The sequence below is a fragment of the Centruroides sculpturatus genome, unplaced genomic scaffold, assembly GCF_000671375.1.
Source record: "Centruroides sculpturatus isolate CEXI.00-Female unplaced genomic scaffold, Cexi_2.0 scaffold189, whole genome shotgun sequence".
Taxonomy (NCBI): Eukaryota; Metazoa; Arthropoda; class Arachnida; order Scorpiones; family Buthidae; genus Centruroides; species Centruroides sculpturatus.
In genome coordinates, this window is record NW_019384395.1 from 283,680 (window position 1) to 296,422 (window position 12,743).

At 33.2% G+C, this 12,743-nt stretch overlaps 2 protein-coding genes across 5 annotated transcripts in view; one reads left to right on the plus strand and one right to left on the minus strand.

Annotated features, from left to right (window-relative positions):
* Positions 1-5,340, minus strand: part of LOC111618356 — a 64,504-nt gene extending 59,164 nt beyond the window's left edge. For both annotated transcript variants that reach the window (XM_023359861.1, XM_023359862.1), the window contains exon 1: positions 421-5,340. In XM_023359861.1, coding sequence (XP_023215629.1) covers positions 421-4,849 — 4,429 coding nt within the window. In that variant the 5' untranslated portion in view covers positions 4,850-5,340. The remainder of the gene's footprint in view (positions 1-420) is intronic.
* The window catches only part of LOC111618357, a 30,800-nt gene that overhangs the window by 11,940 nt on the left and 6,117 nt on the right, over positions 1-12,743 (plus strand). The window contains exon 1 of one of the 3 annotated variants that reach the window (XM_023359865.1): positions 1,704-1,833. The exons of the other annotated variants lie outside the window; for them this stretch is intronic. The gene's annotated coding sequence lies outside the window, so the exon portion shown is untranslated. Of the gene's footprint in view, positions 1-1,703; positions 1,834-12,743 lie in introns of those variants that run through there. 3 annotated transcript variants of the gene reach the window in all.

A 12,743-nucleotide genomic window follows, 5' to 3' on the forward strand; every position in this document is an offset into this window, starting at 1 on the left:
ATTGTATATATAATTAATTTTAATGGAGATAAAATTTTTAAGAATGAATTTCAATTTCACAATGATAGTTTATCTTCAGTTTTGAAATCAAATTGCTTGATTGTTTTTAAGAATAATGACTAATGCAAATTTTTAATTTTAAATGTATATAACTTTTTATTAAATGTTTTAGTTTGTTTTTATGGTTTGTAGATTTAATTTTACTTAATTAAAAATAAAACTAAAATAAAGCAAACAAAACAAGACAAACAGAACAAACAAAAAAATTTTAGTACAAACATTTAATGTTACAAATAAACAAGTTTTTTTTATAACAAAAGATATTCGGAATGTATTTTTGCAAAACAGAACACAAGATTTCAGCATAGTAAGATCATAAGGTAATTCCATATCTACGAAAGTCACGGATGACATACTCACCCAAGGGTTCTTTAGGATGAAGGTGATGCTTTGGAGGTTCATGTTGGCCACTTGACTTCTGACCCACAAAAGAGGATTCCATCCACACCATTTTAGATCTCTGGGGAGAAGTGTCAGGAGTCTGCTGCTGTGTGTCTTGTGCTTCATGCTGACTGGCATCCCATGATAACTCACTATTGTAAACACTTTGTATGTAAGAATACCTGTCCCTACAGAAAGCAAGAGGTCTCTCATGTATGTCGTGATGGCCAGCTATTTCGGACACGTTTGCAAAGAACGTGCCATTAGCTGGATATGAATCGTGTCTTCTATCACCCCCGTCTGAACTTTCCAGACGAGGGGAAGTAGGACTATACCTAGCATAAAGAGGACTGTGAGGCGCCGGGGAAAGAGAACCACTACCCGGACTCTGAGCCGCAGTAGCTGCGGCCCTCCATCCCAGATACGGTTGTCGGAAAGAGCGGTAAGCATTCCAAGAAGGTTGACTACTCGCTGTGGTAGAAGGTACACTACCGGTCGATAATCTGCTACTGCTCCACCGGCTCAGACCATAATGAAAAGTGCCCTGCTCCCTCGGCGACAGAGAGCACGAACTTCCAGTGGGTAGACTTTCTCTGGAGGAGCGTAACGAAGCAACATTCCTCCAATCAGTAGAATATTTTCTAGGAGTTCCTGCAGTCAAACTAGAAACAGAAGGAGTTCTGGAACCAGAAGCTTTCCAACCATGTCTGTCAGATTCTTTCTTAAGCAAAAAACCTTCTTTTGGCTTCCTGCTCCATTCAGATTGCTTGTACCAGTCAGGCACAGTCAGATTCTGCAGTGATCTTTCTATTCTCAGTTCCCTTTCAGATTTAACTCTATTAGAAAGGGTATTCTCTGGTGCCAGAACTGCAGCCCTGTTATCATCTTCAAGTAAGAAATCCATACTCCTCGCCCTGGTACCATCTTCAATTGCAGGGGGTTGAGGGCTCGGACTGTCTAAGGCTAGCATGCTGATAGCTTTGTGTTTGGTATTAGAATCAATATTAGTCTCACTCACTTCTCTACTCACCAGTGTATCTAGATCAGTTTCAAGATAAGTATTAGTTTCTGGGATTCGATTCCTCTTCTGCCGATGCAGGTAATCGGTATACGAACTCCAAACGATGTCACCAGTACAACGACGATACGGACTAGCGTTGGTTTTCGGTTGCGTTGCCGCATCACAGCTTTCGCATCGATCGACAAATTTCCGCACAGGCGCCGTTACGAAACCTGCCAGATCGGGTGTGCTCGATGCCAATCTGGCTCTGTCCTTCTTGGTTTCCTCACGGAATGTCTCGAAGCGTTTATCGTTACGAGGTTGCTGCCCGACGTTCAAGTTTTCGAAAAATTCCCTCCTGGCGTTGGTCAACTTGACTCGGCTGGAAATAGGTAAAGGTGGTTTGCTAGTTACCCTAAAGACTGTTGGCCTTACGGCCGCAGTCGGCTTGTTTTCTTGCATTCCGATCTTCTGTAACCCGTAGTGACCTTTAGCCTCGAATTTCGCCGCTTTTTCGATAACGCTAGCGGCCGAAACACACAGACGTCTATGATGTGCCAAGTTCCGTTCAGGTTTCGTCTGTCGAGTCTTGTTCAAGTAGTCGCGTATTCGCTCGTTGACACTTTTACCAAAGAGTGCTGCGAGCGGAGGACCCACTTTAGTAAGATCGGGCGTACTTCTGGCCCCGGCGTAAGTTAAAACGCCCGCTAACGCCCGACTGAACCTTGACCCGTCTTCCGACGTCGACAGGGTGCGTGTGATGTCGGGGGTAGAACGTGCCACACGATCGTCGTATCGCTGCCCATCGTTTTCGGTGTTGTCGTGTCGATTTCCTAACCAGGATCGGGTGTCGAAGTTGTAAATTGACGAGGCAGCTTCGCCCACAATCGGTGATTCAGCGTTTGTTACCCAAGTACGATCGTGTGCATAATTTTGTGGAGGCACACCCCCCAGAGGTTGGTTTTCCTCGGATAGGTTGAGATTCTCTTTGACAGATGGCGCCACTAGCCCACCAAGAAGTTGAAGAGGTTGATTTCCGTCTTCACTTCCGCTACTTTCTTCCACGTATCCCGAATCGTCTAGGGCGTCGAGGGCCTCTGCTGTTAATCCTGATATTCTGGTTACACTTCTCGGAACGAGGTCGTCTTCATTTTTGTTTGACTTGTCAACGTATAACATATCATTGTCTGAACAGTGAAATTCTTCAGTGTTCTGGTTTTTCCATTCTGAATCTGGCTCTTTCCCTCCAGGATCCGGGATTGAATTTCTGTCATAACACATTATATCCGATATATCTGCTTTGAATTCGTTATTTGCCGTGTTTAATTCCTTAGAATCATCTTTTAAATCTATCATTTCTGAATTTGATTCTTGATCTTCACTGTCAAATAAATTTTCGCAATGAAAAGACTCCTTATGATTTAAATTTGCACTATCTAAAGAGTTAAACACATTTTCGTAATAATTATCTGCCTTATCTGTTGAATTTTCGCTTACACTTTCGACATTTTCATCCTGAATTTCGGGATTTAAACATACAAATTTATTATCTAAACCAGGATCCATTTGACTATCGTCCACTTCTCTCCTTTCTAGATTTAAAATTTGACAACTCTCATTCTTTGATTCAAAATCATCATTGGAAAATATATTCTCAAATTGATAGAAATCTTTAAACAAATCTTTAGTTTCTTTCGAACTTAAATCGTTGAAAGAATCCTGAGTTTTATCCTGTGAATAGGAGAGATTTGAAAATGCTATTTCATCTGTCAAGTGGTTCGCATGTGAATCCGGAGGAAATATAGAGTCATCTTTTTTACTTAAACCACCACCATTCATAATTGAAAACGAATCATTATTAAATTCCTTAAACAAATCCTGAAAATCTAAAATTGCAGGATTGATTATGGGTTCATTATTTTCGATCGTTTTTGTTGACATATAAACTATGTCATCCAATTTGGATTCTAATAAAGATTCTTCTGAAATTGTTAAAATTTCCTTACCGTTTTCAGTTCCATTAAAATCTTCGTGAAATTTCTCAAATTTTAAGTAAAAGATGTCTTCAGAAGCATTAGTGATCTGTAGCGATTCCATGGATGGTTGTATCCTTGGTTCCGGTTTTGGTATATTATCGATTAACTTAAACGAATCTATAAACTGACAAGATTGCGGATTTTCCCACATATTTTCATTGTCACTTTTTTCATTAAATTCTCCTAAATTTGATTTATCTGCGTCTAAATCGGTTAAATTATCTGAATCTAACACCATAGTTTTTATACTAACGGAAGAATCATTAATTTCTGAATCTTCAGGAACATAATCCGTGTTATTTTCGTGTTTGTGGTTCTCAAACGTGAACAGATCGTGAAAAACATCCAAAGGAACTTCGATTTTATCGTATTCATTACTTGAATTATTAAAAGTAGATTCATCAGATTTAAACTCTGATTCTATTGTATTGATATTATTAAACTTACATTTAGGATCCTCAAAATTGGATGTTTCAATTTCCTGTTTCTGTTTAAAGTTTTGATATGACACACCGAAAGACGTGCTGATCTCGTCGGGAGTTGAATCCACTGTGAATCCTATTTGTGGCTCTTCTGGTAATTTATTTGCAATAAACCTTTCGCAGTTGGACGAGGAACCATCTAGAAGTTGTGTTTCTTCATTATAACTAAGTGTAAAAGTTCTAGAATCGGTTTGAAAGGGATTAAGAGTCTGTTTTTCGGCACTACACAAGTTAGATGCGTCCGTATTGCGCTTTAGTTGGTAGTTTGAATCGAAATTGGTATACCAAAACTCACTATTGCTTGGACTGGATAAGGGGGTGCCAAACATACAGAATTCGTTGGTGACTTCAGAAATATTGAGTACGTCTTTGACCGTATTAACTATAGCGGCGGGCGTATCCATAAAACGATCGGCCATTTTGCTCTGCGCCTCCTTATCAGCGCAACTCTCTAATATCTCGTGGCAAACACTGTCTATCCAACGATCAATCCACTCTTCGACCTTTGAACCCTGGCAGGACGGCGGAACTAATAGATCTTCATCCGTGCGAACGGATTGCACACCTACCTCGTCGGCCTTCGATCCAACTTCCACAACAGTAATGCGATCGTCTTCGGAGGCCGAATCGTCATCCCATGAACCCCATCCCAACGATTCTTCTTCGCTAATACTTTTTAGATCGTCTGAATTTTCCTCGACGATCGTCTCCAGGTACATTTGCCCGTTTTGTAACAAATCGGGGCGATTGTTCTGTACGTAAAGTAAGAGTAAATTCTCGTCGGACTTGTCCACAGCGGTGTGAACGAACGCATCACCCGAGTTGGCAACACTCTCCCAGTTGAATAAGTCCTCCGGAGTTACACCGCACCTATCCCACGGGACGGACATGACTGTACTGACGAACTCACCTTCCCCGTTTGTGCGCCAGGTAGCACATGGTTGGGCGCACTCGACGTGGCAGTAACAGATGGTCGACCACCTGTCTATCCCGTCCAGTTTCCGGTGTTTTCAATGGCGAGAACCAATTGGAAAAGTGTCTTTGTGACGTCACACCGGTAGTGTCATTGACTGGCGACGTCACAATAGGATTTTTCTCTCCCTACTCTTTATATTTTATTTTTCAGTTTTTTAAATGGAGCTTTAACTAGGATGAGCTTCCGAAATCGTTACATTTAAAATGCTTGAAATTCTGCGAAAACTCAGTTTGAAATTTAAATAAATCCGTATTAAATTCTTCAGAAATGGGGGTGAATTGCGTATTTAGGGTTGAGATCTTAAGAAGGATAACGTAACGAGGAACTTGAAAGATTAAGTGAGGCATAAAATAACAAAAAATAAATAAATAAATAAAAGAATTGACTGCAGTTAAAGGTTCTAAATTATCCGAATTTTGAAAGAGGAAACTCAATTATTATTAATCTAAAAATACGGGTTGTATTTTTTAAAAATTCAAGAATGTAATCGAACAAAGTGCGGTAACATTATCACATTTATTCTAAGAAACAATTCCTTATAAATTTAAATTAACTCCAAAGTCTTCGATAATAATAATCGATCAGAAAAATAAACTCAAAATTCCCCAAAAAATACCCTTGAACCTTTTAAAAAAATCCTCTAAACTTCCTTTAAAAACTATATTGAATAAATAAAATTAATTTTTATAGAACCAGTTTTATATGAGAAAATGGTCCAGTTTCGATCTTAATTATAACAAAAGTTCAATTTGTATTAATTAAAATGAATTGCGTTACGGACGGACGGTCCGTTAATTAAATAAGTAAACGAAAAACTAAAATGAGTTTTTTAGAAGATAGGATATTCCTAATTTTCTTGATTTTTAAATTAATTTTCATGATGTTTATATATCAGGTGTACTTTGTAAGTACGAACGTGTCAAAGTAACGCTTAAGTTTATGGGTTTACAAGAATTTTGATAAGAAAATTAAATCTTTAAATGATATATTCGTTCGATATCGCGTAGCTTTATAAAGAATTAAAGATATTTAACCTTGAAAAACAATGGTTAAAGGAAAAATCCCATTGTAAATAATGTAATTTTATAAACAAAGGAATTTTTATTGCTAGATACACGTTGCAGCTGTACATATATCTCATAAAGTAATTTTTTTATCTACTTCTTCAAATATTCATTATATAGCCTAAGTGTACTTTTCTCTTCAATTATTCGATAAAAATCATAAAATTTGATGATTATAGAGCTCCTTACGCACGGTACTTGTACAAAATTAATTTTTTAGTAATCTAGTCGAAGGATGAAGTGCTGTCGATCGTTCGTGTCTTTCTGACTTTTTAATGAGATTTGCCAATTGCTTAGTTATGGTTAATTCGCAGGTGTTTTTCTATTGACATCTGTTGTTGTTTCCGTTGTCTCGTATGCTGCAAATGTGTAAAAAAAATAAAAAATACTCGAGTAGAAGATTCTTTTCTTCTCTTTGTTGTAGCTCTATTATCTTTTAAACTATAAATCAGCTAGATAGGTTTTTCTAGAATATTTTCCGCCTTTAACCTTAAGCTTAGTAAGGTAGACTGTCCCTAAAAATTGTAGGATATTGTTTTGTACCTTTTGTATGCTTCGTTAGAAAGTTGAGTATGTATTATGAATGACACAAGATGCTTATAAACGATCTGTGATGTCTTATAATAATTTAATATTTTATAAATGGCTTATGAACATAGACCATTCATAGCACGTCTTATATGTAATCTGTAATGCTTTATGACATTTTATGAATGGTGTATAATGCCTAAGGCTAGGACATCTAGGCAGTAAAAATCATATGTTACATAAATGATAACTTGTATGATTTTTATAACTATGTGATTTTAGTGCCTAGATGTAGTAGCTCTAATGATGTCTTATATGCCGTCTATGATGTGTTATAAAGTTATGTGTAGCTGTAGCATATGATGTTTTATGCATGATCTATGATATGAGTGGTTTATGATATACTATGAATGACCTTATATTTAATGGTCTAAGATATCTTCAATGGTGTTATGATGTGCTATGAATTGTGTATGATATTTTGTGTGTAGTCTGCGGTGTTTTATGAATAGTCTATAACTCTATACGTTAGGAGTGTGTTTGCGATATGCTATGAATAATGTATCAGACATATTTATGATATAGTCTAGCACGGGTTATCTATGTTATAAATGTCTATGATATGCCATGATTGATTTTATTATGTTTCTAAAACAAACAACTATTTTTCAAGATTATTTTTTCTTAAATACATCTGGGGCATTTCGATTATTTGTGTGTTAACATAAATTATCTTTAGAAGATATAGAACTTCTTGTAAGGAATACCTTGTAAAGGATCTTCATTTCACGGATTTTAATTTTCTTTAATTTACGAAAGTCATTGATTTGTTTATCGAATGCGAATAAACGATAATTTAGAAAAATGGAAATGTGTTTGTTGCATTTTTTAAGCTAAATACTCGAGAAGAAAAGGAGAGAACCATAAATCTCTTCACGCTTCAAAGGGAAGAGCAACATTAATGTGAATTTAATGTGAGCGTGACTAGTGAAAGTGTCTTTCCATGTCTATTACTTCATAAATTTATTTATGGAAATTTAAAAATTCCAAAGTCTTTCGTGACTTATATAACGTAAGAAATGCGCTAACAAAACCCCTAGTTAAATGGTCAGAAATTGGGTGGATCCCCTTCACTTACTTTGAATTCTGCTGAGTTGCGTTAGAATAGGGTCAGTCAATTGTTTTATTTTATTAATTTTAGCATATTTTCTGCGTTATTTAATACAGGAAATATTCTTAAATCCTGCAGAACAAGTTTAAGAGTTCAATCATATTTTGTTTTATTCTTTATTTAGGAAAAGTTGAAGTGTTACTTTCGAAGCAAAGGCGCTTGCAGGATTTTCTCTAAAGAGACAAAAATATATAAGATTTAGATCAACTAATCAACCAATTGAGTCTGTAAAAGTATGTTCCTTAAACAGGTTTAAAACTCTAAGTACCCTAAAAAAACGTGGTCATCCAAAAAGTTCAGCACTTGCAAAATGGCTTGAAGACTATAAGGGTCATCTCGTCATGAGCAGACTGTTGTTACTTCAATGTAGAAACTATTAAAAATAAATACTATATAAATTCCTATTAGAAGAAATAAAAAAAAAAAAAAACTAAGAATAAATAAATTTCAGGAAGGGCAATAAATAATCATTAATTAGCCACTTGCTTTTGAAGACGATTCCAAGATGTTTGATGTAGGCTACTTGGCCCACCGACCTTGATAATATCTTCATTGTAAAGGACAAGGTTAAGGATTTTTATTAAATTTCTAGTATGTCTTCCTTATTTTTTTCCTGTTTAAACTTTGTTTTCTTTTGTCATTTCTTCCTGAAACTTTGTTTCTTGTTACTTTCATTCCAATTTCCATTTGTTTTCTTTTCTTTCTTTTTTCTTAATTCCCTCAAGTGAATTCGTATTTTTCCGATATCAGAACCCATTTAAATTTTAAAAAAAATTGCAGTTTCCTTCTCAACATACCCCCTTCGTGCTGACTCATTAAATTACAAAACTAGAAAACTAGTTTTACTATTTTAGCTGTTACATCATTTGTAAACATTTATGTGAGGGCACTTAAACTCGATGGATATTTTTGTTAAACCATTTATCGAGTGCATAAATGAACCTAGTTACAATTATAGACCACTCGATCTTTTAAAAATCGAGTGTACAGTACATGTTTTAACTAAACAGTTTGCTGCTTCACGATTTCGCTTCTTGAACACGAATGGGTTAGTCTCTTACCTTGCAATGTGAGTTTAATAAATCCAGAAAGGATACTAGAACATCTGATTAACCTTAAATCCTTGAAGGAAATCTTAAATTTTCCAGAAAGATGACTAACTTCACGCTATCCAATGTAAAAGAACGAGGAAATAGTTCATGGTCAGATTAGTCAAATGTTGTAATTTCCACAATTTTAGAAGTTATTGAGGAAATCGTTTAATTTTTATTGTTTAAATGCTAAAAAAAAAGTAAAAAAGAGAAGAGTGAATGCACCTCTTTTGTTAGTTTACGTTACAAAATAAGCGCATATCCTGTTCGAAAACACATGAATAAATGAAAGAAGAGAAGCGAGAGAGGGTGGATAAAACAAAAAAATGTAGTCGTGCAAGTTACCGAAAGTTGTATAGGGAGTGAAGAATCACGCTTTGGAATAACAGTCTTCCCACAATGTCCAGGAAACAACGGGGTCATGCACGATCTTCCGTTATAGAAACCATTTCCCACACTTTGCTTGTGTTTCTCTCCCCCTCTTTACTCTGTTGTAGTGGCACAATATGAGTTCCGATGCTCCCCGATTACTAAACTGTTATTCACTTGTTAAAACATTGAATATACTCGATTTAGAACTCGAACATATTCGTGAGAGTGAAGATTGTACTATATTTCTCCCCCTTTTTCCGTATTCATTGAACAAAATCAGTTTCGTTATGGGATTTCCAGACAGTTTTATTATTAAAACAGCGTAAAAATATTCTTTTAAAAGATTTATTTATATATAGAGAACTACGGATAGACAAACGGAACATTTGTCTTAATCCCGTGGACCGAATAAACTGATAGACCTTCACGTAACAATAGACTCTTGTTACAGTTCCTTGACATTCAAGGTCATTTGGCTTGTTCCAATTAATGTCCATTGTCTTGGGTCATACTTGGTCATTTGTCAAATGCTAACGAACTACTTAGTGAACAATTTTGTTTAATTATTTTGTCAAACAAATGATTAATACTCTCTTCGAGATCATAATAAGAAAAATATACCGTGTATCTACTTTAGTACATCCAATCAGTCCACTTTTTTTCTCAAATTTGGTTTGTAAGTCTTGTATAGGACTTAAACCTTAAGAATTTTGTCTTGTTTAAATTCTTCATGGCAATATTTTTCTTACATTTTCAACATTGTTTTTCCTTCTAAAAATATTTTATCTTCATAAAATCCTAAATTTAAGAAAAATTTTAAGCTGTATGGATAATTTATGGTCACTTTTACTATATGGGTGTATTAAAGATTACTTAATACATTCATACAGTAAAAGTGACCATAAATTGTATTCATAATACCAAACATCAATATAAAAATCAGAAATTGAAACAGTTTCATGCGGTTTTTTACCTGTAAAAAAAAACCATATGAAAATTTTCAATATGAGTTGAGTACCACGTTGACGAAAGAATTATTAGTGTAAAAACTGAGAATTTATGATTCACATGAAAAAAATCGCATTAAAATATTTCAATTCTGATTTTTGTATTGTTTTCTGAAGCTGTAAATTATGGCCATTCTGCATTAAAAAATTTTAATATCTATAGTCTTTATGAATTCAAATATCACTAATAAAGACTTTATTTAGTTTAACTAGGGTTTATAAAATTCTGTATTTAATATTTTTCGTTTTAAAAAAAAAACAAAATAAGAATGATAATAAATTCACCTGCAAATCCTATGAATATCTCTTGTAGAAAACTTCAACTTACAATATATGATAATTTTGTAATAAATTTAGATATAATTATTAATTTTAGACTTTACATTTTAATCGTTTTTTTTTAATTATAAGGAATTATTTTTTAAATAATAATTATTTCCATTGAGGATTTGGCCAGTGATTTTTATCAATTTCAAAAATTTATTATTTAAATCCGTTAAATTAACCGTTTCAATTATACCTTTTTGTGCTAAATTTGGATATTTTTTATTAAATAAAATACACATTAAGGTTATTAGGTCAAAAAAAATTATCAAAATAACAAAATCTTATTGATTTTTTCAGAGAAATCTAATTTTTTAATGTAATTTTTTTTACTCGAAAGCATCCTTTATCTTAGTTTAGGCCTATACAGTATATGAGAAAGGTTAAGCTGACATGTGTTAGTAGTTAAATTTTGATTCATTTTCAATAAAAATACATTTTTAGAACAAACAAGAAAAACACACTTTTGAAGTGAATAAATAAGTTTAAAAAATGAAATTTTTGCTAGAGTAGAGGAAAATGCTGGGTTCCTCCTGGATGCGGCTGAGTGTTCTTATTCTTGTTCATCCTTCTATAACTATTGCTCATCAAATAAAAATGTTTTGAAGAAGTTTTGGAAACTGTCAAATCTATTGTTTTTCTGAAATCCAGATTCATTTCTATAAAATTATTCATTCAGTTCAATTTCCTTTCACATTAACCTACATATATATAGGACTATATGCGTGTTGGAATCTAATTTCGTGAAGTTTTTGGGTCTCCATGTTAAATTTTCTACAACAAATATACAGGAAAAAAAATTATTTGCATATAGTTTTAAAGGTTTTATTTTAATTATTTTCTTTGTTTAACGATTTTATTTTATCACAATTCGAACTTTGTCTTATTTAATGAGTAAATCTATTCAACAGGCTCATTCATTAATATATTTAACCTTTAGTAATTTGAATAATAATAGAATTCTATATGATAAAATAATTTATAAATATGCAAATTTTTAATTTGCATATTCATGCGAGTTCTTGAAGTTTAATGATCATGCTCCGGTAATTGTATACTTAATAATAATAATTTGATGCTTTAAGCGTGTGCCAAAGATAAAATGAAACGTTTAAGAGTTTATATGAAGAATCGATTAAATTTACTTTTAAATTCAATTTTTAATTATATTTTTTACTTGTTAATAAATTGGAGAATGCGTATTTTGTAGTAAAGATGGCCGTAAAGTGTTAAAAATAGTGATACAATAAAAATAATTTATTAAAAAACTGGATATTTTTTAAATATTTATTTAATAATATAAAATTTTTAAAAATGTGAAAAGTCTTTTAAAGTGTTTTAAAAAATCACCTTTATTTAATCTGTATATGTCAAAATTAAAGCTTTAGCAAGGGCATTTTCTAGCTGTAAATTACAGGAACTTTTAGGAGACAATTATAATTTTTCTATACAGGAGAGGTATAGGAAAAAGTTTTCTATATTCTAATTTAGGAGAGAATATAGTAGGCCTATATAAGATATGTGTGTGTATGTAGAAGATAGACGTCCTATAAAGGAGACAAATAGAAAAAGGAAGTTTATAGAAAAAAGAGAATTATATAAGAAATAATACCTCTTCTACACACTATAACTCCTATAATCTTTCTATACATGTGAAAGGTATGACTTTATAGAGTATATAGGAGAAAATTAAAATTTCTCCAAAACTCTCCTGTGCAGAAAAATATAGAAAAACTTGTTGCTTGTACAACTATTTCTTAATTGATAACAGTACAATTATTATATAATTAACAAACTATATAATTCTGTAAATTATATTGTGGTGCAATATACAGGAAACATATAGTCAAAGTTTCGTGCTTAGAGCATAAGTGACCGGAATTTATCGATACAGATTGAAGATTGTGGGGATCCAATTAGGGGATTCTATTCTTCGAAGAATAGAAGTTTATTGAGAAGATTTTCTCAATCGATTCCACTCGAGATACAATTGATAGAGGATGGAAAGGATTCAGTGCATGACGGACACACTCGATTCATATAACACTAGAATATATATATACTTTTTTTTATAATAGAAATGAGTTATTTATACCAAATCATTTTGTTATACCTAATAAGTCATTGACATCCCGCAATTAATTTGAATAGAATTTTTCAGTTATCTCCCTACTATTTTGTATCTTTCCCCTTCTCTACAAATTATATTTATAAATAACTAAGTGAATATAAATAAATATTCGAATATCCT